Below are 27,646 nucleotides of genomic sequence, written 5' to 3' on the forward strand. Positions count from 1 at the left end.
ATGTGGCAGTTGTGACAGCTCCATCAGTTAAATAGATATTTCCACTGAGACTTGCAAAAATGGCTCTATTTTTTTTTCAGTATGCTTTAACCATGCTTACTGAGCTGGAAATGCTAAAGAACATTTGAGATCAGAACCATTATTCCTGCCCAGTGCTTTTAACATTACTTCATTTGCTCAAATACTGTGTTAACCCAAGAACATCCTGATGCTTTCAATGTATATTCAGAAACATGCATATGGGTTGCATTAAGTGGACTTATTAAGCTCTGGGCCTACTTTGTATTCAAAAGCAAGTCTCTTTCTGTTATAATTGCTTTTAGTGTGCTATAGATAACGGGCCTTGGCTTCAGCAATTTCCGGCCATTTGACAAATGCTTTTCATCTGTTTGTTCCTCCACAATGTTCCTGCGGTGTTGCATCCATGAAGATTTTGAGCTGTGAATAATTTATGAGAGGCATCTTCTGCACTCAGCTTGTGCTCTTAGCCCAGAAATGGTGACAAACAATACAAGTCTCTTGTTTATTCACTCAGGCCCTTGTTAGGTTCTGTCTGATCCTTCTCTCTTCTTTAGGCTTTTTGTCACGTGCCATTCCTATACTCCTCATCCTGAATTTCTTCACCAGCTGTGTTTTAAATTCAGAGTGGTGGCAAGAAAGACTACATCTGAATTTAAATCCCTGGTCAAAGCAGCTGTTTACTTCACTGGACCTCAGTGGAATTCAGAATCGGCATGTTTTCTATGTTGTTTTTTTTGTGCCGGAATTACGTTCCCTGCCGACTGATTTCTGCCAGTCACAATCTGTTTGAGGCACCTATTCAGGCCGGCCCGGGGCACTGTGACACATGGCGAGCCACTTTATCGCAGAGTGATTCTGTCAAGGGCTTCACATTGATAAAACTTACTTTCAAAAACTACTTCTTCAATGGCTATCAGATGCTTGCTGAGTTTGTCAGACGGCAATTGGCTTTGTCTGATTGCGCCGAATCTTTTTATGAAGAATACTAAAAAATAGCATTCCATCCTTCCATCAGGTTCAGCAGAATTCTATGCATTTTATTTGCATTTTATATTCTTATTTTGAGAGATGATTGTATTTTTTTAAACATAGTACTGATAGTACTGCACTTGCTTACTAGCTCTAAGAATATTCAAATAGTTCGTAATTTAAGGATAAATCAGAGCTCTGTCTCAACTGCTTAATGTGCATGACATGCCAACACGAAGGAGACGGATCTCTTGTTTTTATCTGATTTAGCTAAGCCATTATCTGTGAGGGTCAGCATTAACATCACTGATGCTGACGCTCTCAACAAGATGACTATTGACTCTTTCACTGAGGGATAAAATGTTTTACCTGCAAGAAAGTGCCTTGCAAAAAAGTGGTCGTCATATATTAATTATATAGATTACTGGTCAAAGGTTTTAGGTCAGAAAAATGTTTACAAATGTTTTTGAAAGATGTCTTATGCGCACCAAGGCTGCATTTATTTGATTAAAATAATAAAATATTATTACAAATATTATTATTTTTTATTTATAATATATGTTAAAATTACTATTTTTTCCTGTGATGTCAAAGCTGATTTGTTTTGCATCATTACTCCAGTCTTAAGTGTCAGATGATTCTTCAGAAATCATTCTAGTTTGGTGCTGGTGTTGTGCTGCTTACCATTTTTTGGAAACAGAATTTATTTGAAATATAAATACTTAGTACGAGTGTAAATGTCTTTACTGACATATTTGATCAATTTAATGCATTTTTGCTAAATAACCGAATTAATTTCTTTTGGTAATGCATCTAGTTGATAGAAAACTGCCAGAGCATATGATTTAATTGTTGTGTTGCTCAATGGGTTAAACTGCAGATTCCTCTCACAGTGTTATAGTAGTACACTGAAAACTTTTAATTGTCTCATCAGTCGTAGCTCGTTAAAAAGAGGTCGACGGGACGGCCAGTCAGCTTATCCTGTTAATGCATGTAATGAAGACTATTTCAGAAATGATATCTTTGTATATAACTTTCGTGTTGCTTGTGGGCAAATCCGTTGTGAAAGTTTGAAATACAACCTGTCCTCCAAACCACACTCCCTCACTGGTTTCCATACAAGTGATGAATCTGCACCTGCTGTGATGACGGGTGGAAGGGTGAGCTGGGTGGAATGTAATGGGCAATCGCAGCAGGTATGAAATCCCTTCAGGCTTGATTCTCTGGAAAGCATTTTAGAGCTGATAGGATGAGCAGTATGTGCATGCTTGCACGCTTTGGTAATTTTATTTTCAGCTGCTGCATACTTCAGGATGTGTTATGACTGTTTCGGTTAGCCTTGCTGTTATTCTTGCAGCCCGTGGGGTACTGAATGTCTCACACACAATTTCTCCTTCAGCCACACATTTCAGGCAGTGTGACATTTTCCCCGGGGGACCCATCTCCGAAAATTAGAGCTTATGAAATGTCTATGCAGAGAAGCAACACAAAACAAACACAAAACACAAGGAATATTAAAGGCGAGGAATTTATTATAAAAAAATCTGCCAGAAACAAATCCATTAAACTAAATTTGCACATTTATGGTGATAAATGCATGTACCACACCATATGGAGATGCTAGCCTTTGCTTGGAGGCTTTATTATCTGACACTTTATTTTATTTTATATATTTATATATATTTTTTAAACTTAACTACTAGTTTTACTTGTGGTTAAATGTCCTGTCTGTTCTGGAAGCTGTTGGCTGATGCTCCAGTAACAGGACAACAAGTCTTTTGTATACAGTACATGAGTTGTTTCAGTCTCTAAGTAATTACAGTTTTTTTAGGACTACTTGAAAGCAGTTTCTGTTGTAAAGCTTGATTCAGGAGCAGAAGTAATCCATTTGGCAAGCCTGTTTACTGTAGCATTGGAAAAGTGCACAGTAATACTCTGAATCAACAGGCCAAACATAACCATTTTCCCAAAATACCCCTTGTGTCCAATATCTTTTTACCCTAATGTTATTAAATTACACTTTCCCTGGTGGATGTCGCATTGGTTCAAGGAATTGAATTGTTTAAATTCTGATGCAGATGGTCTGTGTTGCAGGGCAGATGTTGATTTTTTTTAACTGCACTGGTGTTAAAATCAGATCAGTGGTTTTTCTGAGTAGAGCACGTGATTGTTAATATGAAAGATGGCATTAGTTCACCTCACCACCCAAGCTGTATTGTGTAATGCAGTCTGTTATCAAGCCACAACAAATTTTAACAAGGTTCCTTTTATATTATCGCACATTACATGAAGCTAATATCTGCCAGAGAGGCTTGTCTCCAGACAGCATCTTATTAAATGAAAATATTATGATAGTCATGTTAGTCTAAAGTCAATTAACCTGACTGGGTCTGGGCTTAATTAATATGGGGGAAAAGTGAAATGCCAAGGTCACTGATTATACAAGCATGATATTACTTTAAACGAATTCATTTCAAATGTTTCTGAGCCTATTGATTTTCCAACTAGGTTATGTAATCCCACTGTATTTGACCTTTTGTCCAATAATCTAATGTTTCAGAGGAAATTAAATCAATTCCAGGCTTACCTTGATGCTGTCTGAAGATAAACATTAAAGCGGCACGACTAAAACACTAGGGCCCAAAGACACAACTCAGGTCTGCTCTTATGTGTTTGCCATCTTAATCACATTTGTCGAGGTTTCAGCTTAATTCATAACATTTTCTTAGTTACATTTTCTGTGATATTATGTGTAATATATACGTTTTATTATAAAAAATGATATGTATGAGCAATATCAAAGGAGTAGCAGTGTGATATTGCATTTATTCAACAGCACGAGTATGTAAATACAGAAGAAACGACAACCCAACAAACACTCTTTTGTTCAGAACTAATTCATTCCGCCACGGATTCAAATCTCAAGTTGACAGTTGAAAAGCTAAGCCCAGGCCTTTGTTACTAATTCGAAAACGTCAGTTAAGAACTAGTAATGACCATAATCACGATTATTTTGGTCAATATTGTAATCACATTTATTTAACACACGTACTTTCCTTCTCAACTGATTCCGTTCACTTGAGACATAAATGATGAGGGTTTACGTGAATAATGACCAAGTGCCGCATTTTGACACATTGAGATTCGATGAGCAGAAAGAACTGTTGTATAAACTTTTATATAATAGAAAACCACAAATTAATAATGAAAAGTTTTAACTGGCAAAGGGGTTCTTATATTTCTAGATTCTAGAATTTCAAGTGTCATAATTTCCATCATGTCGTTTCATGATTTTCAGACATGAAGTGTTAAATTATTAATGAAAAATGTTCTGCATTCAGAGCTAATTTATTAGTAATGGAGTTGAGCAGGAGGAACTGACAATGACAAGTAGGAGGACAAAATATTAATTTATATATTAAGAATTAAGATGGTTTGCTCCTTTTCTGACTAACTATAAAAACCCTGTGGCAATTGTTTTAATATATATATATGTGTGTGTGTGTGTGTGTATGTGTGTGTGTGTGTGTGTGCGTGTGTGTGTGTGTGTATGTGTGTGTGTGTGTGTGTGTGTGTGTGTGTGTGTGTGTGTGTGTGTGTGTGTGTGTGTGTGTGTGTGTGTGTGTGTGTGTGTGTGTGTGTGTGTGTGTTTTGGTGCAACATGAGTTTGTAAATCAGACCTACATCTTGCAGTTGATTTCATAACTAGAAAGATAAAATAATGAGATCAGTGTCAGCACAACCTCCACCCACACAGGTGTGCTGCTCTGTCTGCTCTGTGTCATTATATTGGATTGGCAGTGACAAGCTTGATACTATAATTCACACACAGGCTCAGCGTTTCTCCTATTGATTTAACTGTTTAGCCCTCACTTTCCAGCTCTCCATTCTGCACAGTGTCAGTTGAGTCTGTCAGCTGTCAAACCAAGAGGGGAATCAGTGAATGAGGATGTGTTAGTGCATGGTTCCCACTCGCTGGTAAATCGACAGGATGTGTTTAACGGCCTATTTTAATTAAAGCCTATGGCTCCATCTCCCCATGAATGTAAATGCAGAACTCTTCGTGCTCCTTTGGTGAATTTCATTCCACCAGAATTCAAATCTACAGAACTTGCTTTGAAAAATATGCCAGAGCCAGTCTGGTATGATGATCAGACGTTTTGATATTTGCATTGTCGCCGTGACCGGCATCGCATCCCTGATCTCGAACTTTCTTGACTGTTCCTCAGAGACCAAGACATTTTCAGGAAGACTAGTTACTTTTTGGTTTTCTTGACGTTCAAAGAAAGGCCGTTGAAAATGAAACCTTTAATCTATATGGCAACATTTGAGTGATTCGACATTTTAAATTCTGTGTCGTTATTGCATTTGTCTTGTCAAGCAATTTATCAATTTGCTTGAAGTCACAAGAGATCTCTGTACCAGAAGCTTGTCATATAATCTCATGTTGGTTCTTGCTGCCTCTGTTTATTAGATTCCATAATCATCTGGGGTTGAGAGGCATACAGTAATGCTGAGATATGAAATGTTACAGGTATTTTTCTGTCACAAATGACACATCAGTCATTTGTTCCTCCCACTGGAGTCTCCTCACAAGATGTTTCCAGAATGTGAGTTGATCATGCAATAAATAAGGAATAAAATGCTATAAATCATGTAACATGCTAACACTTTTGGCGGCCACAAGATTGATCACGTCTGGGACCAGGGAGGCTGCACCGAATCAGTCTTACATGAACCAGAACTGAAGGGAGGATGATCATGGCGAATATCCTTCGAGATACACACAAAGCAATTGAAATTTATCATTAGAGACCGGCCCTGACAAGAGCAATAAATGGTCTTCACATTGATATATTCTACATAGGCTGCTTTTGATAAATGAGACACTATGGGACAAAAAAGTCTAAGGTATAGATGGAGAACATCTTGGTGTATTGTTATACAGAGTGACATTTATATTTGTAGCTAACGTTCTAAGGTTCTCAGAAGCAAGGAGGTGGCTAATTTCTGAGTTAGGGTGAGGAAAGCAAGTGCTAGACCTGCAGAGCTGCTCAGCGTTTTTTTTTTTTTTTTGCTGTGCCCCCAGGGTCTGATTGAAATGCTGAAGCATAAAAAGTGTGCAGATAGAGGGGAGCAAGGTGACTAAGACCGCTGGCAGTGTTACTCCCTTATTCCCATAGATTCTAGAGGAAATGGAAAGAGTTTTAAAGGTGCTGTGAATGATTTTAGCCATTTGGCTAATTCCCACCTGAGTTAGACCCCACCTGTCCTCACAACCACACATCCTGTAACCAAAGCCCCACTTACAAACATCAGCAAATCTAATGGCAGCAACTGACTTGTTTGTTTGTAGTCTAAAGCTGTCTGAGATTTTTTTTCCCTTCCAGTTAGAAATTAGTATGGAAGCCGGTTTCCGGCATGGTATAGATGAATAAAAAGGGAAATAGTGACTTTTTATCTTGCAATATAGACCATCAGACTTTTTCTCATTATTCTAAGTTTATATCTCTAAGAATTCTGGAAGAATTTTGGAGAAAAAAAGGCAGTGGGAGAGGGAAACTCAGAATACTTCTAAAATGACATCTCTCAATGATGAGTGTATATCTTGCAATTCTGAATATTTTTTTTTCAGAATTCTGAGTTTATGTCTTGGAATTTTTTGACAGATTTGCAATTAAGAAATAAATCATATATGTATGTGGGTTTGTGTGAATATATGTATATCGTTATATTTTATTGTATATATATACATACATACATACATAGATAGATAGATAGATAGATAGATAGATAGATAGATAGATAGATAGATAGATAGATAGATAGATAGATATTACACTAAGAGAAATTACACTTCATAAATGAAAATATACTGTACACCTGTTATATTTTGAAAAGTGTACTCTTCAAATGGGACAGTAGTGGTCCTTAGCATTAGGAAACTTTGAACAACCCCTGTAACACTGCTCATTTCTAATGCAAACAGGGTTTTTCTTAAAGACGGATCCATATGACCATTTAATAAGGGCTGAGGAAAGAGTAGAAAATATTCATGGGAAAATGTTTTGCTCTAAAAAAAACTTTGCTAACATCATAACTCAGGAAAACCTCAGGGAAAAAAATTAATAAATAAAATGAAAAATGTATGCTCTGTCAGACCACTTGATGCACTTGACTTAACTGACTTCACAAGAAGTGACACCTTGAGGTGAATGTCCTTGCTCAAGTGTTATTCAAAGTGTCTGAATGGAAATGTTTTCTTCTCCTTTTGAGGCTCAGGTTTGAGGCATGCTCAGCATGTTTTTAGCTCACTTCTATAGACATTCTAGTGACCACTGACACTAGGCAGCATTTCTTTAGACATGTCTTGCAGTATTATGTAAGTAATAAAGCCTTCAGCCGCCCTCTCCCTTGCCTCCGTGTTAGAGCACACTGAGCCAGTCTCTTTGAGCGAGGGCTGTAATTGCATCCGCTCAAAGAGTGAGGCAATCAATTAGACATCACAGGCGGTGCTAAGGGGGCAGCGCTGACATACACCGTCTGTGTCAACACCGTCGCATTCCCCCTCCACGCCTCGCGCCGCCATGTGCCACACATCACTCGCTGTCTGTGTTAAACGGCAGCGTCCGTGGGGCTTCCAGCCAGTGATTGGTGGGAGGGAGCCACAACAAAGAGACCAAAACACAATCCTGATCCACGGAGTTATGACAACGTATCCTCCCTCCAGGGCCTATTGAGGGTATAATGAGAGCAGGAGGCCAGTAGGGGGCAGGGGAGAGAGAGGCAATGTGATCCCGAATTGGAGAGAATACGGCAAAAAGAACTAAGACTGCAGCACTGGGCTACTCCCCCAGTTTCACTCACAGCTGCAGGTCCACATTAGCTTTAGCTGCATTGCAGCCTTTTCCAGGTACACACGAATTACCTCATTGTGCTCCTATTGCAAAAGCTGCAGGGAGTTTTTAATGTGATACCACGCATATAAAAGCTGTTGTTATAGTCAATATATAGAATAGTATTATAAGAATGATAAATACACTATTTTTACAGTGGTTGCGAGGCAGCACAGGATTGATGGTTTTCAAAAATTCTGTTTAGGGGATATGTTGGGATCCATCCATCCATCCATTCATCTGTCCATCCATCCGTCTGTCTGTCTGTCTTTGAACAAACAACTGTTTTCAACTTGCGCACAAGTCCAAGTCCACTGAATGTCATGACAATAGAATCTAATTCAGCATTTCATTTAGACAGAAATGAAGCCTCAAGACTGAGTTGCCCAAAACTATAACACAATTCTTTGCTTCCCTGCAAGCAATGGCATTTCCTCCAGGAAATGCAAATCTAGTCTAGCTGCATCAAACAAAATGTTCCTTTCCTATGAACTCTGTTCTAATGCAGTGCTTGCAATAGTCACATGTCATGCACTCCATACCTTTCAACTCATTGATCTTTTCGCACGCATCATTTACTGTGAGCACAAGTGAGTGGTAATGGGGCTATTTATTCACATGGCTAAATCGGAAAAGCAATACTTTTCAGAGGTAATGATTAGATCATCATTGCAATGGGGGACATGAGCGTTCTCATTTCTCTAAATCATTACCCACAAACCCCCTTGAACATGCACATTCCATTCATGCCCTGTTCGCCGCCGCTGCTTGCAAAACAATCTCATCGCTTCATAATCAAAATCACATTATTTAAATTTCTGAATGGCGCAGCGGCCACAGGGCAAACAAGAAATCAAACAGGTTTTGAACCATAAATTAGTTTTATTCATGCTCACACTGCCCGCAAGCAACAGTATTAAAAGTTTTGAAAGCCCATCCTTTTCAATCCATTCGCTCTTTGTTAAAAAAAAACTTTTCATGTGTTAAGAACGAACCAAATAAGAGTGTTGAAACCTGCTTGTTTAAGTGTCTGTCAGAAAAGGGCAATTACTCGCAGCGGTGGCAGTAATAGTGATATCTTCTTGCTTAGACCTGACAGTGAGGATAATGCCATCGAGTCCATCATCTTTAATTCTCCCTATATCCACCATAGCGTCATTATACTCTACCAGTCACTCCTGGTCAACGTCTGATTATATTTAAGTGGCGTGCCACAGATCCAAGCTAGACAGAAAGGTCTTGTCTACATTTCCAAACATTTGAGCATTTTGACATGGATTTGCTTTTGATTTAATGGCTTGGCCCCTCCAAAGTCAAGCTAGCCAACAGGTTCAAGGTAGAGAAAACATTTCTTTCTTGTCACTCCTTTCCAAACCTCCCAGCCGAGTCTTATCGTAATCCCCATCAGAGCCCTCAGCATCTCAGCACCGTGACTCAGAGCGCGTGTTATCAGGGATGGAGGAATAACGCCGCTGTGTGAGGGTATTAGGCCGCTATCTAGAATGCTGGTGGAAATGGGAACTAGCACTGGAGTTGAATGTGGGAGCGGATGGTTCTATTGGATGGGTTTTGGGGAGGTATGGATTGTTATCTTGCTGTCAGACTCCCAGTTCTTATCTAAGTCAACATAGCCTGGCTTCATTTACTCTGGATTTATCTGCGTTTGAGCTGAAGTTGCCTTGCTAGGACATGGGGTCTACATTCAATGCGTCAATGGGTTTGTGATGTTGTTTGCCTGTGATATGGATCAGCTCTCTGCTGAAAAGAGCAGAACTGATCAACAGTGTGTGCTGTGTTTTGGTTGCTGGTATGTTATTGCCTAGCCAGATTTTTTATTTTAAGATTTATTTTTTGGCGTTGAAAAAAAGGCACAGCAGTGTCGGTCCACAACTGGTTCAAAAGAATGCATCAGTAAAAATATCATGGATATGTGTAGACTTTAGAAAATAGTCTGTAGAAAATAGCTATATTGAATGAATATATTTAAAAGATTTTTATTTTTGGTGTTAATTGCCTTTTTGATGATAGGACAGTGTAGCGGAGGAGACCAGAAGTGGGAGAGAGAGATAAAATTTATGCAAAAGTGTTTTATAATATAATTTTTACTAGTGATGAATTTTCAGCAGGCTTCAGTGTCACATAAGTCTTAAGAAATATTTCCAAAATTTGCTGCTAAAGAAACATCATGTAAGATTTGTGACTAAACTTTACATTTGAAGCCACTCAAATCTGGCAAACTTTGCCTGTTCCCTGAGGTTGCATAAGATTTGGAACTGGCAGCTTTCTGCTATCACTTGCCAGCTTGTGTGCAATGTGGGAATGCTGTTGCTGCCAGGTCTCATAACTAACTTAACTAGCATGACCTTTTTAAATCATGTTAGTTTCATCAACTGGTTTTGCTGGTGAACACCTTTGCTATAATTGTAAACCAGTTAGACCATCCCAGACCAGGAAAATTGACATACATCTGACTGTTTTGCAAAGATCCTTGTTCTCAATGTTCACAAATTGCATTTATTATACAAGTTAATATGTTTCTCTTTTTGTTGCTTGGGAGATTAACTTGTTTATTTCCATGGTAATGTGGAGTATTAACGGTTATTCCAGCAGCAGAGCAGCAGCGGTTTAATGAGAAACAGCATGTTTCTTTCCCTGTGAGGCTATGCACGTGGTGTGGGAGGTGTACGCTTGACTGGGTTCTGGGCCTAATTATTTGCACCTTAACTCTCTGACATTGTACTTTTATAATTTACACATCTTTGCAGCTTTCACAGGTGTTCTTCGGAGGCCAGATCTTGCCCTGTTGCTGCCTATTAATAATATGAAGGATATAGTTACTAGTTTGACTGATAAGTGAAAGGAGAGGGGGCTACGACAGGGCTCTGCCAGGCCCTCGGGCTCTGTCATTGTTCTATTTTTGTTCGTTTAGGTGTCAGCACATTCATTCAGCCCAATAAGAGATTAAGAATGAGGGGCTGGCTTCCGTCTGCCACCCTGGCGATGCTCTGCGTCAATGCCCCTCTGTCCCTCACAGTGCTTGGGCCACCAAACCAAAGGCCAACCGCAGTGTTCTGCCAGTCACACACACACACACACACACAAACATGCTCATGCACATGCCAACACACACAGAAATATGTACTCTCATCTGCCCAGTTATGACATTTACACACTCTCCTACAATGCACTAGCCTTATTATTTAGAGGCTGCTGTTCATTTGACTAAATGAACTGAGCAGAGAACACACAGTGTTTCTTCTGCATGAGCAGGGAATGCGTCTCTGTAATTACAGTCTAAGTGACTGCCATTCTTACATGAGTGATTGGCTGCACAACTTGCAATTTCAGAAATGTTTTAGAAGCTTTAGAGACCTAGTTGCCAGAAACTGTTTTGAAAGCACAAATGTTTCAGTGCTGGTGCATTCTTCTCATGATTATTGTGGAAAATGTGTAGATGAAACTGTCACAGATATGTAATGAGCTGAATTTACAGACTTCTCTCACATTTCTGTACACACTATGTGTAAAATGTACCCCTTTTTTGAATGTATAGATATATGGGAGCCCATTTCCACCAAGGTAATTCTGAGATAAAGCGTAAAATGAAGAAATAGAAATAAAAAGATACAGAGTCACAATGTGAGATATAAAGTCAAAGCTGTCTTTTTATTTGTTTAAATTAGATTCTAAATAAAGTAGATACACTTCAGTTTAAAAGTTTGGGTTAGTAAGATTTAAAAGAAATATTTGGCAAGAATGCATTAAATTGATCAAAAGTTTGACAGTTTTACATTGAGACACACTTACATTGTTACAAAAGATTTCTATTTTAAATAAATGCTGTTCTTTTGAGATTGTATCATGGATTTAAAAAAATATTAAGCAGAACTGTTTTCAACATTATTAATAATAATAAAAATTGGCTGAGCTGCATATAAGCTTATTAGGATTCCAGATGGATCGTGGAGTAACTGAAAGTTCAGCTTTGCCATCACAGGAATAAATTACATATTAAACTTACTTTTATTTCTTTTTTTTCTCAAATGCAGCTATAAAAGCATTCTTTAAAAAAAATTCAACAGTTATTGACCCCAAATCTTTTGAACGGTGCAGTTTAATATCATCTTTGATACTGTATGAAATACTTTTGGGAAGTTGATATCCTGTGGAGTGAGGTTCCGTACATCAATTTCTTTAAACAGCATTGTGTCTATTCTTTTATAGTTCTTTGTCATTTTGAACATTGTAACTCTGCAGACCATTTAAAATGAAGATAAAAGGATGATTAAAATGGAGAAAGAAAGAATCATGATTTTGAGAAAAAAGCTTTCATGTTAACTACCCATCAGTATACTGCATATCAGTTCTTAAATGGTCATTGACATTTTTCATTCAAATAATTTCCCGTCTCCCAAAAAACAACAAATCTTCATCATCCGGACACCCACCCTGTAGGAAAGAGTGAGGAAAGTACATAAGCTTAGCCTGTTCTTCATCAACAAGCTCAAGTCCAAACACAGGAAATGATATTGCTCTTTCCTGTGGTTTGAGACACCCTGCTAGTACATAAATTCAGTGTTGTAAGAGTAGTCTGTGGGAAGAGCTCTTGACCTCACACAGGCCCATGATCTCTCTGTACCGGGCCCTCTCACGCCCCCTCACACACACAGTGACTCATGTGAGGAAACAGAGTTGGCAGTTGAAGGATTTTCACACAGCACCCTAACAAGAGCCTCATAAAAAGTTGGCTGTGCTCACCAAACTCTCCTGCTCTCTTTGAGAACAAAACAGCAAATATTCCAGTTTACCTGGCATGAGTCGATATTCAATTAACCTGACCAGACTCTTGTCGTGGCCGTTCATCAATACCTTGTTTTAAGTGCACTCGCAACCAAACGAACGAATAAATAACAACTATTTGGAAAGTTTTTCAATAGAGAAGCAGACATCCCAGTAGAGGAAATGCGGTTGGCTCCTCTCAGGAGAAGTGCCAACACTGATGCCAGGTTACTATAGTTTAGGTTTTTATGTATTTTTCAGTTATATTGGTTAATCTTTTTGGATTTTTAAGGCTGCCAATGTAATCGTGCAATCTGAGAAAAGATGTTCTCAACGGATTTATCTGTTTATTGTTTGAAATTACCATCTGGATTTGTAAAGTCATATATGAATTGTCAATTTAATTAGCACTGAATTATGTCTGAAATATCACACAAGCAGAACACACTGACATTTGCATTTACATTTACTGTCTAATGACATTCATTTTGAAAGTAATGGAAAAACGAAAAAACGAAAAAAAGCTCTACCTCCTTTAGTGGACTTCCTAGGAACTACCAAATGTCCAGCGTTTTGTGACCTTAGGGTGCGTGATGGGTTGTAGCATGGTAGAAGACTAGTTAGGTACACAGGAGCTAAACCATTTAGGGCCTTATAGGTAAGTAATGATAATTTGTAACTGATACTGAACTTGATAAGTAGCCAGTGCAGAGACTGTAAAATTGGGGTAATATGATCATATTTTCTTGACCTGGTAAGGACTCTAGCTGCTGCATTTTGGACTATCTGTAGCTTGTTTATTGAAGATGCAGGACAACCACCTAGAAGTACATTACAATAGTCCAGTCTAGAGGTCATGAATGCATGAACTAGCTTTTCTGCATCAGAAACAGGTAACGTTTCGTAGCTTGGCAATGTTTCTGAGATGGAAGAATGCTGTTTTTGTAATATGGAAAATATGGTTTTCAAAAGACAAGTTGCTGTCTAATATAACAATCAGATTTTTGTCTGTAGAGGAAGTAACAAAAATCCGTCTAATTGCAAATTTTAATCTATGAGAATTTTGTACTGTTTTTGGTCCAATAAGAAATATCTCTCTGTCTTATCCAAATTTAATAGCAGAAAATTATTGGTCATCCAATCCTTTAAAATCCTACTTTTGTGAGGCAGTCTTAGGTTTTTTCCCCATTTGGAAACAATCCAGTGCAGAAAGATTCTCTGGACAGTGAATATCAATAATTATCAAAATGATTTTTGAACTTTTCACTCACTGACGCAAAGGGCCGCCAAAACGTTTGGAAGGGGCAGGGACTCTTTCAGTAAAATGCCTAGAACTCCTGAATGGGATGAGGGAAAAAATTGTGGAGCTCGGCCACATGGTTAGGGGGAAAAAACACAAAAATGGCTATAACTATGCAACCTACTTTTGCAAACTAGTCCTGTAAATTTTTTCATTTAATCTGGGAAAAAAAACACTGCAGTACAATTCTCTGGGCTCTATAGGCCAATAATAATAAAAAAAATGATTTAGGTAGGTGCATTGCTAAATAATATGTAATGTATTTTCCCTTGTATGCTTAAATGCCTTTAGCGCTTGAACCCCACTAATCGCTGCTTGCAGCTATATTTTGCATGCGTAGTTATTACTGAAATGCTACAAGAAGTACAAGAACATTATTTCATAACTGCTCCACCACAGCGAGTGGGAGCTTTTAAGAACAATAAGAAAAAACAGAAGAAAAGCACGTATATATTATGCCAGCAACAGGTATGCAATAAAGCTTTAATATATGTATAATATAGGCCTACAGTTACATACATAAAAATATAAACCTAACAGCTTTATGTTTACCTTATGTTAATAAGAGGTTGAATTAACTTATTTCTGCTAATCTCCACGTCTAATGACATCCATCCTTTTGAGAGATAAAGTGCAAGACATAAACCGTTCCATAGCCTGTCTATAGCGTGTCTATTTTCCTATTTTTAAACAGGAGATTTGCAAAAAAAATAAATAGGATGTAGGATGTTTTATTTATTTGTTATTTAGAATGAATTTATTATTATTTCCAAGCATATGACATTTTATTTACAGCAGTTAATTATGTGACTAATGATGTGAGCAGTACATTCCCGGGTTTGTAGTATCACAGAATATGCTTCATACCACAAATAATTCACCAGACGAATTAATTTTATCACTGAGGTGCCATGTAAATGTATTTTTATAGACATCCACATAAAAAACAATTACTGTCTGAATAGAGTTTTTTTACATCATTACGATGCAAATGTGGTCCTATAGTTCTCTGAACTCTGAAGCTCATACCGCTTACACACAGCATTCACCCTGACAGCCCCAGTTCACCCTGAGTCCAGCTGAACTGCACTAATGACTCTCAGAGCCGTGTGGATTTTCCTGTGAACATACTCGCCTTTATGATACTCGTGGGTGTCAATTCCTCTGGAGTCCAGTCTCTTAAAAATGTGCTGTAATTGTGGTTAAAACTGTAGCTCAGTGCTGAGACTTTCACACGGGTCTTTTTCTATATTACATAAAGTCTATACTTAGAGACTGCTGTCTTCTTCTGCTGCTCCACTGCTTCAGCTGGTCCACTGTGGTCTACTAGTGTCTCGTTTCCAGCAAGAATTAAGAAAAAAAAACCCTCTTAATTAATAAATAGCATTAGAGTGATTTATTTTCATTGTTAGAAACTTATTTTCTAATAGTGCTGTGTATTTTAATATGGAATTATAATTAACATCATTTTTCCCATGAGAATATTCTATTATTTCCATCTTCTTTACTCCCTAAACATTTTTGGACACATCTCTATTGTTAGTAAGCGAAATAGGCCTGTTTTTCACTTAAAAGCGCAGATAACAATATTGTAGTAAATGGCTATAACTTGCTTGGGGAATGTTACATGTAAACAACATTTTATTTGGAAGTGTAAAACACCCAGATACAAGAAAAATATCCAAACTTTAGGAGTTTCTGTTTGAGTACACGGTAAAAAAAAACACCTAATTGTTACTTGCGTTTTTCTTAAAATTATGTAATTTCATTAATTCTAAAAGAGAAAACAGAAGGAAAATTGGGAATTTTGGAAATTAGTTCGATTTAATCTTCAAGCTCTCCTGTTTATAATGATATATGGCACTTGATGCTGACTGCTAGAATAGGTCTTTAAGGGTTAAGCCACTCCTGTACCACAGACAACGTCAGAGGCGGCTTACATGGGCTAAGGAGAAGAAGAAGTGGACTGTTGCCTAGTGGTCTAAAGTCCTCTTTTCAGATGAGAGCAAGTTTTGTATTTCATTTGAAAACCAAGGTCCTGAGTCTGGAGGAAAGGTTGGAGAAGCTCATAGTCCAAGTTCCTTGAAGTCCAGTGTTAAGTTTCCACAGTCTGTGATGACAATGTCATCTGCTGGTGTTGGTCCATTGTGTTTTTTGAAAACCAAAGTCACTGCACCCATTTACCAATACATTTTGGAGCACTTCATGCTTCCTTCAGCTGACCAGCTTTTTGAAGATGCTGATTTCATTTTCCAGCAGGATTTGGCACCTGCTCACACTGCCCAAGTCACCAAAAGTTTGTTAAATGACCATGGTGTTGGTATGCTTGACTGGCCAGCAAACTCACCAGACCTGAACCCCACAGAGAATCTATGGGATATTGTCAAGATGAAAATGAGCAACAAGAGACCAAAAAATGCAAATGATCTGAAGGCTCCATACGACCTCAGCCATCCCACAAAGTGATCACCTCCATGCCACACTGAATTGAGGCAGTAATTAAATCATTGAGTACATGTACACTAAATGAACATACTTTCCAGAAGGCCAGAAATGTATATTAAGTTTTTTATATAACTCTGATTGGAATCATCTGAAAGAAGAAAGTCAAACACAGGCTAATTTAAATTTTTGGGTGAACTAACCCTTTAAAGAATGTAAGCAGCATGCACTCTTGACTGCAGAGCTGACTCTGTTTGGCAGGCGGCCTATGCATATTCTTGGCAAAAGGCAGGTGACAACAGCAAAGCCTGGAGAAAGGCCTTGTTGTAAAAGCCATGGAACAACTGTTCGCTGTCCAGTTCCTGCCCTTTGTCTTTTCCCACTGACATTCAGTATTGTTCACTCCAGTTCCTTTATGTGACCTGGTGCGTTCCAGTCAATGGAGTTGACTTTTAATACAACTGAGATCTTTTCTCTGTCTTCTGCAGAATGGAAAATCCACAGAATATGAAACACATTGGACTAGATTTTTTCTTTTTCTTTCTGTCACCACCACTTCTTCTCGTTCTCTTTCTAACTCTCTCTCTCTCTTTTCTTTTGAGCGACTATAGTGGTTTCGGGGCTGGGATTTGAAAACAAAGCACTGCCTTTTTCAGCTGCAGTCTGAATCTCAGCATGAATGGTGTTAGCACAGTAGATGTGGTACTCTTTCCAGCCCAATTCTGATGGAAATCAATCAGTTCGGAACCTGCTAAAAAACTTTGCGACTTTCGCTATTTTTATAGCTTTACATCTGAGCTATCTCTCAATCATGAGTAAGATGGATAAAAATGAAAATCCACAGACAGGAAAAACTTAGTTTGTTGTCATAATCTATCGCATTTTATGCTTGTTTTTAGTGTGGATTCCTCTGTTGTGCCCCATTCATTTCTAGCATCACTTCCCGTGAATACCAATGAGGATGTTGCTCAGTCAGAGCCGTGAAATGATAGGTGTTCTCAATTTTTGGTGTGATGGTTCACCAGATTTCCCTCTCTCTCACTTACACACCCCATCAATTTGCTTTAGGAATTGAGTAATTTTGCTTATTTTCAGCAAATGTTTTGCTTGGGGAATGTAAAAGCCACTCCGATAAAAGCTGGTGTTGATTATAGTCATAAGCAGGGCTTAAATTCACCTGGAATGATATTCTGACTCCCTTGATTCAAAATAGATAATTGGCAGTCAATCCAATTCACTTAGTATGTGCATACCCCAGTTTAGTTTCTGTTTTGTCCCCGCACATACTGTACATTTGGTCTTCATATAGTGAGTATGCGCTCAAAAAAAGCTTTGGTGTTGCTTCATTATGTTACCCTCTAATAGGTGATACATGTATTCGTCTGTTCGCTATTTTCATTTTAAAATTAAAGACTCATTAAACAGATTAATGTGCACACATCAGCATAGCCAATGGGTTTTAGTTTATGAATCAGTCTTGCTATTGCTAATCAAAGACGACTTTTATTATACAGAAATTGGACCCCCAAGTAAAGAACTAATAAAATGTGTACCTTGAATACAGTGTTTTGGGTAAACGCATCTTCTGTAAATATATTAACATTTTAATGTTATTGTTGTTTTTATTATTACTATTATTTTGCACAGTTTTTATATCTTTTTTGATATAATAAAGATTGTGAATGCAGTGTAATTTACTTTGGATAAAAGCATCAGCCAAATGCATAAAAACATTTTTATTATTATTACTTTTATTATTATGTGTTTGAATGCAATGAAATTCATTTTTGATAAAAGCCTAGATTTTATTTAATATATTATAATATAAATCATATAATTTAATATAATCTTTTTTTTTTTGAAAAAATATTAGGAATAGATGATGCAGTATTTAAGGATATGGATGACATCAAGGTTTGTAAAAAAGTATGAGACCACTGTCTCACTGAGTAGCATATGATCTTATTTGAATCCCATACCTAAAGGACATAAGACTTGTTGCATAAGACTTCTGAGAAAGGGTAAGCCATTTGGGGTCCACTTCCGAAGACCAGAGGGCTTTTCAAATCAGCCCCAAATTTTTGACCCTGGAAGAAGATGGATTGCTTTCAGTGTAATTCTCTTCACTTCCTGTGTGCAGGGGGCCGTACTAATAGCCATCCCTCGTGTCCAGAGCCGAGGTCTGCCCGGTTCCTCTCCCTCTGAGTTGAGTCGACCCACCCCCATCCACAATCACTAGAGTGGGGGAGCGTTTCCCAGGGACAAAAGAATGAATATGTAATGAAAAGACAGAGAAAGGGGTGGGAGCGTGTTTGTCCAAGAGAATAAATTTATCCAGCTTGACAAGTGTATGTCGAGGGATAAAGGAAGAGCAAATAGTCGTATTTATTTTCCACCTCATCCACATAAGAACAGTTCTTTCTCATTGCAAACTGCTCCGATCGAGGAGGCTCTCTGAGCCAAAACATGCCGTTCACAGAGTTTCAGAAACATGGCACTTTAGCTCCCTCCCTCTCTCCCCCAGATATCTGGCTCACATGGTATGTTCCGTTTAAAAGAGAGCATGTCATCTCTCAATGCACTGTGTTCTCTCTTAAAGCAGCTGCTTGGAGCGCGGTTTTTCAGCCGGAACTCTCTCACTCCTTTACCTGCTGTTTCGTTTGTCCTTTGCGTTCTTTCACATGCTCTTTCTCTCTCTCTCTTCATCTACCACACACTCAGCTGTCTTTCACACACTAACAGAAGACGGGTAGTGATTAGGTCTTTTCTGCTGGGATAAGGAGGAGGGGAGTCAGACTTGGGATTTTCCTTCCTCTTCTCCAGCGTGTGTTTTTTTTTTTTTGTATGGTCTAAACTGTGGCAGCTGAGGAGGGATAAAGGGGGAACGGGGACCCGTGGCTTGTTCTACCCCCTGACAGAGCCCTTGACACCATGCACCTCTGTGTGGATTTGCTTCTCAGGGCAAAATCCTGAAAATGATGGAAGACAACAAGCAGCTGGCTCAGCGGATCGATGGGGCCATCCAGTCGGCCAGCCAGGAGGTGACCAACCTGCGCTCCGAGCTCTCCGCGACCAGCCGCAGACTGGCCGAGTTGGGGGCGTGCAACCCTGCCAGCCTGGAGAACAACCAGCAGAACCACCATCACCACCACCACGGTAAGACATGCGCCAAGTTTTGCTTCGGTGTTTGGTCAGTTCAACTTGTTACTGTGGAGAATAGTAAATAGTTATTTTAAGGGATTTGTGGGTGGGAATGAGCTTTTGTTGAGAGAAGAAAGTAAAGAGGGGAGGACGGGGGCAGCTGATCTCGTTGTTGACTGCCTCGTCCCGTTTCCCGGGTAGCCAGTGGGACGGATTTCCAATGCAGCTGTGACATATCAGGCATAGAGAGGCCACAGAGAGAGAAGAAAAATTAAAGCTGGCATCGGGCTCGGTTGACGTCATAACTCTGACTGATTCACAGGGAATAACATGAAACACGTGGTTCAGTTCTAATACTAAAACCTAGTTAAAGTAAAGGCAAAGTGTGTCTTTTTTATGATGTTAAAACACTTTTATATCCTATCTTCTAAAGCTTTAAGACAACTGTCAAGACAGTTTTTTGTAGAATGATTTATCCAAAAAATGACTTTGTTGAGCATCCTGACAAGCCCAACATAGTGATATTGACTTAACCAATGGCATAAGTTTGGGACAATACTGACTGTTTGTCGAACAGTGGCAGATTGGGATAGTGTTTAACGCTATTATTGTTTGCAGTTTTGATACCACAGAAAATTCACTTTTAAACTTGTGGTAACTGCCATTTTTCCATGTGTAGCCATGTTAAAAAAATACACTGAAAAACACTGATGAAACACTGATACATTTCTATCTTATGTCCCACAGGAATAAAAAAAACTACATGTGGTTGTGTAAATGATGCAAATAATTTTTATCATTAAAACCACTTGATGACATCAGATGAACTGTTTGTTTTAGTAAAGGTTTATCACTTTTTATTATTTTTATATATATATATATATATAATCAAAATACAGGATTGTCTTTTAAAGAAGTCTTTTTTGCTCACCAAGGCTGCATTTATTAGATTAAAAATACATTAAAACAGTAATATTGTGAAATAGCATTATAATTTAAACTTACTGTTCAAATGTACTTTAGTGTCAGACGATCCTTCAGAAATCAAGAAACATTTCTTCTACAGTAATTATCAATGTTAAAAACTTCAAAACTGATGAATATTTTTGTAATGCCCGTGATGCAGATTTTTTCTGGATTCTTTGAAAACAGAAATAGATATATTTTGCAATTTTTATAAATCTCTTTACTGTCACTTTTAATCAAAATTAATTTGTCAATGCTAAATATAAAGTATATGAAGTATTAAGCTCTTTCAAACATTTCACTAAAATTCATTCATGATGAACAGTACTATATTTATAACATTAACCTAGATTAATAATTGTTCATGTTGTATAACTATTGTTACCAAATGCATTAACTAATTGAACCTTACTGTAAAGTGTTATTGTAAAGTGTCACATATCATTGTGTGTTGTGACTGTGTTGTGTGCTTGCCATCTCAACTTTCACTCCATGTTCTCTCTGAAACGGAAGTTAGGTGTGGTGACATCCGTCCGGTTCTGTTGCAGAGATTTCATAGCCCAAGGCAGTTTTTACTCAGGCTAGAGGTCGTGTTAAGCAGTTTGGACAGTGTCTGGGTGTGTGCTGCGAGGACCAATGTATTGATATTGTGTCAGGTTGATGATGTTATAGGGGTTACAGCCCAGCAGTGGTTGACCACCCCCCGGTGGTCTTCGGTAGGCTGGTACTCTTTTTAGACAGATAGAGCGAGTGTGATAGACACTGTGTTTGAACAGGTGTCATTAGCAGGACCCTTCTAAATAAATGAGAGTGAATGAACAGCACAGCTCCCCCCTCTCTCTCTCTTTTCACATAGGTTTAAGACATCTCACTGCAGTGAACCCAGATTTCTCTTTACCAGCGCACTGATGTAATGCTTCTCTCTCTCTCTCTCTCTCTCTCTCTCTCTCTTGGCCCCCCTCAGTCGCTCTCTCTCGCGTTCTCTCTCTCAGTCAGGTGACTGTTTAGATGGGAGAGCCGGAGGCTGAGCAGGCAGAATGTAATCAGATACACATTCCTCTGTCCTGCTGTATGTGGGAGTTGCTCACATAGTTTAAACACAAAGCCGCCCCCCTCCCGTTTCAAAAGACAGCATTCCTCTAATCAGGGCTCTGGGTTCATTTGTGTTCTGTTCACATCCTTCCGTCGTTATTGAGCCAAGGGCTAAGGCCACAAAAAAAGTCATGTTTGGTGTAGGGCTGGATTTGGATTGGGTTCAATTTCATTTATCAATTTTTTTTTTTTTTTTCGCATTTTTCCACTATCCTGACCTTTTACGAGTCACACAACCATTTATTGCCACTAATAACTTTTTTCAGTTGGTTACAAACACACGAAATGTTTACCCCGTGTTGCAGGCGGACTCACTGGGAATATAAACTTGAAAGCAGGCCGGGGTTTAATGAGCCGTGGCAGCCTAATGGAGAGATGTGGCATCCAGTTGTGCTCTGGCTCTCCTCCATCATCAGATGACAAGTAAAGTTTGTGTGATGACAGGATCTGAAGGCGAAGACTAGATTGATGCCAGTTTGCTACCATAATGTTGTGGGTGTAGAATTATTATATAAGTATGCATTATATACATTATTATAGTAGCATTGTGTGAGTCCAGAAGTTTCAAGAACTGTATTGTTATTTAGGGGAAGGGGAACTATCATTTCATTGTACATTATGATAGTATGCTCTTTTTTAAATATCGCATTATAAATAATAATATTGTTTTGATCATCCAGTTGGATTGTTTACAAAGCTAATGGCTTAGTTCTCCTCAACAATTTAATGTATTACTGGCATCCTTGGTGCAGGACAAGTTATTCTACAAAGTTTGATAATTAGACTTGTTCAAATCCCTAACCCACAGTATGAGTGATTGTAACTATGATACTTTAGTGAGCACCACCAACAAGGCAAAAATTAAATTAATACAGTGCTTTTTCTTTTTTTTAGTAAAGAGATGTGATTAGGCTTATCAGATTGAGACTGAAGTTCAGACTCATCTGCAACTAATTATCTTAAGAACTTAAACAGATGAGAGCATCAGATGATATTTAGAAGGAATTACATATATGTGAACATGTAGTTGCACGTGTAACCCAAAATGTACAATCACCCATGAAAATTGACCCAGATACCTAGATAATGTTTTTTATTTACAAATATTCTTATCATTACAATTTGATTAAAACGAAACTGGAAAAAACATCAGATTGTCTTTGGTTTTAGCAGAACTTAATTTGAGGTTATACATGCAACTTTTTAGTGTTAACATCGACAGTTATAATTTTAAGCGCCACTACAAATTTTGTTAACTGTCAGTTTAAAACTTTAAATGCTCAGGCTCTCTAAAGTCAGCTTGATTGTAATTGGACAGCAATATTTTGTATCCTTAATGTGATTCCAACAATAATGTTTCTCTCTCGGGATCGGTATATCTGGGGTGTGGATTTAAAATGATAATTAAAGCTGTATGGTTATAGTTACCATCCTTGGTGTGAATGGCCCTTAAGATCAACCACTGCACTGAAGTGGAGAGTTATCTGCATTCCCTTCTGCATATTATAAATATGTTCTCCCTAGTCAAGGGCAGATGTGTCAGTCATATCAGGCTTTGCATAATTCAGAGCCATATGGATGCTGTCTTTGCATTTTCAAACAGTTTTCATACAATTTGCTTGTTCCAACATTTTGTTGGTAATAATATGTTAAACTTTGCTTCATAAATGAATGGACTGTATTACCATAATCAGATACACATTAAGTCTCAAGAGGGCAAAATAAATGTAGACACAATATAAATTTGCTTTTAAAATGAAACGGGTCTCTAAAAATCAATACTGCTAACGCATAAAATATTATTCACAATTCCAGCTGGTTGGTGCTCAGCTGTCAAATCTACATGAAAAAGTAAGGCATCACACTACAAAAGTTCTCTTTCTTGCTTGGTGAGATCAGATTACGCTTCTAAATCCAAGTGAATGAATGCGAAAAGTGTGAAAATGAAAGTAGGCCTAGCAGGGCTCTTTTGCTCACGTCTCACACTCAAAGAGTCGAGCCTCTGCGTCCCTAGAGATAAACACTTAGATGACAAATTAGAAAAAGTCTAATGCAATGACATCTGCACACTCTTGGCTGCCTGATGGGAAGTCTGAGGTTGCAAATTGGTTAAGTCGCCATACAGATTAATTAATGCTTGAAAAGTGTGATCTCAATCTCATATCATGCCAACCAAGCAGAATCACACCTAGCATTTGAGAAAGAGTGAGGATGGAGGAAGTGAAAGGATGTTAAAACATCATAATAAAAGTCTGTACTACTCCTGTCCTAAATTCAAAGGCTTCTTAAACAGCTAGGTTTCAGTTTAAGTTTACTACTGACTGCCGTATTGGCAAATGCAACCATAGTGAACCTTTAAGACAGAGTTAACCATGAAAGAGACACTTAAAAAAAAAAAAAGTAGGGAAGATAGAGAGTTTGGGAGATGGGGTTAAGGTTAATGTGTCTGCAGAAGAGAAAACATGCTAGCAAATCGATGGGCCATTTCTCTGTGACTGACAGATGGTAAAAGTGTGAATGGGCCCATGATATTACTTCTGGCATGAGAGAGCTGCATGCCTCGTTGGCAGCTGTGGCTGTGAAGTCTGATGTTCCATGGACCAGAACAAGCTGTAAACAAGATCATCTGAGAAGTCAAGCCAAACTAATCCACAATGTGGTCTTAATCAGACGTATTCACTGGCACTTTATTTATTTATTGCTTACTGACAGATAGAAATTGCATTTTGAGCCTCTAAAGATTGTATGATCTGATTTTGTGTGTGTGTGTGTGTGTGTGTGTGTGTGTACAGGTTTATATATCCTGGTGGCGACTTAAACCTGAATACACACAGGCTCATGGGGTCTTGTCAAGATGCGGACCTAAAATGATACAGAAATCATACAGAATGAGTTTTTTTTTTTTTCTGAGAAAGTAAAAATGCACTAAGTTTCCAGTGAGAGGTAGGTTTAGGTGCAGGGTTAGTTTAAGGTGATAGAAAATACAGTTTTTACAGTATAAAAACCATTACTGTATGTGTATGGAGAGTCCCTACAAGGGTAGCTAACCAGTCGTGTGTGTGTGTGTGTATGTGTTTATAGCAAAAATATATGCTGTTTGTTTGAAATTTCTGTTCATCAGAGAATCTTGGAAAAATGTATCACAGTTTCCACAAAAATGATAAGCACAACAGTTTTCACCATTAAAAATAATAAAACAAAAATGTTTCTTGAGCACCAGATTTTTCTCTTCCTGTCTGGGCAGATTTTTTGGCCTGAATCAGCCGCAATGTGAAACGTTAACCAAACCCTATGCTGTTTAGTTAAAGGTCTGGCTATGTGATGGTAACTTCACTTAAGCTAGACCAAACAAACTGTAAGTAGATCTGTGTGCGACTGCGTGTGTCTAAAGTGTCAACCAGCCTGTCTTACTTATAAAACCGATAACAGTTGTTTCCTTCCTGACTCATAGACTCATAATTGTAATTCCTCTGCTCGGTCGACACAAAGCAATGCTACATGTTAATACTAAATTTAAACTGATAAAATAGATTGTGACAAGCCATTATGAGTAAAATTAGATGAGGCTGTTGTTAGCATCAGCGGCAGTAGCCGGAGGCTGTAGGCAGGGTGTTAAGGAGCCTGTGGTGGAGCTTATGGCTTTGCAGTGCCCTTGTGATTTATGCCAACACTAGTGGGACTCATGCGAGCCAGCATGCTAAACCCCCCACGACCCTGAGAAAGTGATAAGCAGAGACAAATGCGACGGAGTGAACTCAATAAAGCGCCCGCAGATGGAGGTGATGTTTTAAATTGCTTTTAAATCAGCCTTTGGGAGATGTTGCGCCTCGCTGATTTCGAGGGATTTTATTTTATCTGAAACGTGGATGAATTTTTGAGGATTTTTTGGAAAGGTTAAGCAATGCTTGCTGGGTGTTTGGAAGCCAGGAATGCCCCCCCCCCCCATAGTTTTCTTCTCAGTTTTCTTTTGTTGGTTGATACATATGTCCCTTTTTCACAGACAAGGTGGTTGAAGAACTTGATTGTTCTGCATGTTTCCATCTCTAAAAAAATGGTTCTGGGCCACCTCCCCACCAAAGTCTATTTCAACATATTTTACATTTACATTTAGTCATTTAGCAGATGCTTTTATCCAAAGTGACTTACGAACGAGGACAATGAAAGCAATCAAACTCAACAAAAGAGCAATGATATGCAAGTGCTACAGTATAACAAGTCTCATTTAGCTTAATGCAGTACATGTAGCAAGGTTGTTGTTGTTGTTTTTATTCAATTATATAATAAATAAAAAGAAAACAAATAGATAGGCGAAATTTTTTTTTTAATGGAATAGTTATTTGTGAATACTGAATAAAGATAAAGAGAGGTTTGATTCACAAAGAGCATTTTCTTGCCTAAAATAAATTCAGAGAATATCTAGAAATTATATTAAAAAGGTAATGATTATGAGCAAATTATGAAATTTTCATTCGTGATCTATCGCTTTTAAGCTTTAATAGCTTAAGCTTTAATGCTGTTATTTTTATGTTCTATTCGTCCTGAAAAAAAATATCATAAATCTATCAAAAAGCAGTGCTGTTTTCAACAGTGATAATAGGAGATGTTACTTGAGCACAAAATCAGCATATTAGAATGATTTCTGAACTATCATGTGACACTGAAGACTGTTGTAATGATGCTAAAAATACAATTTTGCCATCACAGATTTCTTTTTTTAATATACTGTATAAAAAATATTTTATTTAGTATTTCAAATAGTAATAATATGTTACAGTCTAAATTGTTTTACTGTATTTCTGATCAATTCATTTTCTTGAGAATAACCAACTTTTTTACAGACCCAAAACTTTTAGTGTATGTCTCAGAAGACATAAATCTAGTGCATATTTACACAGGAAAGCAATTAAAAACAGTGCAGTGGCACTCAAGAACATCTGTGCAAATTTCCCCCTTAGTTCTTGACTCTCAAGTCATGTGAAATTATTGTTCTGAGAGAGCCTCACAGATCTCCAGAGATGAGAACCAGCACCATGTCCACGGAAAAAAAAAGGTAATACTAGCATAATACTTTGCTCTGGTTAGCTGCACCAGTGCACTTGAGACGGATTACAGTACAGCTTTGTTTTCAAAGAAGAGGGAGTATCTCTTTCTCCTTATTTCCCCCATGGGATCTCCCTTTTTTTGCTGTCAGCTCCCATAGAGCGGGGAAAGCGTTCAGAGAGCCCCCTCTCCATTTCTCTCACCCCTCCCGTCTTTTCCTTCCGCTCCCGTCTTCAAGCCGCAAGCGTGGCCTCCCTGAACCACGCCCTGTCTGTGACCAATGCAGCGTGAGGTGAACTGTGTCCAAACAATAGACTCGGGGCAGGCCCTCACCGCAAGGGATGGGTGAATAACCCAGAAAACACACACATACATTTTTCTCTGGAGACTTTATTACCAGCCGTGAGTTCAGGCACATTCTGTGGAGGAAAAATTCAGTTTGCCCTTTCAGAGGAGTAGTTATAGATCATTCCCCCAAATATCTCCCCAATCTACACATACTTCTCCCAGAAGCAAAACCATTCCAGGAATTACTAATTGACCATTTCAGTGGTTAAATTGGTCTAGAATAAACCATTCCTTGTGGGATTCGACCTTGATTAACCTTAACTGTTTAAGGGAATTTTTTTGTAGAATTTTATTTTGGCAGGTCATCACCAAGACTGAAAAAGGGTTAAATTTAGCATGAACCTTTTATGAGCAATTGTCGAAAACTAGGGGTTATGCTGCAATTAATCATTATTTTTTCACTGTGATGGACAGGACTGTAAAACGTTCATTGGGGTGTATTTTTACCGTCATATTTGATCTAAAGTTCTCTTACATTGTACAGAAGTATGGCATTCCATTTGCTTACACAGATTAGCTACTGTAGTATCATTCCTAATGTTGGAGTATTGATACTGTTGAAATTCTTGTGTGCAAACTGTCTCTTAATTTAGTAAATAATTTAACTACTTGCATAGGGTACGTTATTATTAAGATTGTTTATGTGTTTGTC

At 38.2% G+C, this 27,646-nt stretch overlaps 1 protein-coding gene across 6 annotated transcripts in view; it reads left to right on the plus strand.

Annotated features, from left to right (window-relative positions):
- kaznb (kazrin, periplakin interacting protein b) overlaps positions 1–27,646 on the plus strand; it is a 137,683-nt gene that overhangs the window by 43,109 nt on the left and 66,928 nt on the right. For 5 of the 6 annotated variants that reach the window (XR_008155926.1, XM_052569257.1, XM_052569255.1 and 2 more), the window contains exon 4: positions 19,368–19,563. Coding sequence is in view for 5 of the 6 variants with exons in the window: in XM_052569257.1 (XP_052425217.1) it covers positions 19,368–19,563 (196 nt within the window). In the remaining variant the exon portion in view is untranslated. Of the gene's footprint in view, positions 1–18,975; positions 19,564–27,646 lie in introns of those variants that run through there. The other variant, XM_052569258.1, reaches the window with a different exon arrangement.

The sequence above is a fragment of the Carassius gibelio genome, chromosome B11 (genome assembly GCF_023724105.1).
Source record: "Carassius gibelio isolate Cgi1373 ecotype wild population from Czech Republic chromosome B11, carGib1.2-hapl.c, whole genome shotgun sequence".
In the NCBI taxonomy this organism is placed as follows: Eukaryota; Metazoa; Chordata; class Actinopteri; order Cypriniformes; family Cyprinidae; genus Carassius; species Carassius gibelio.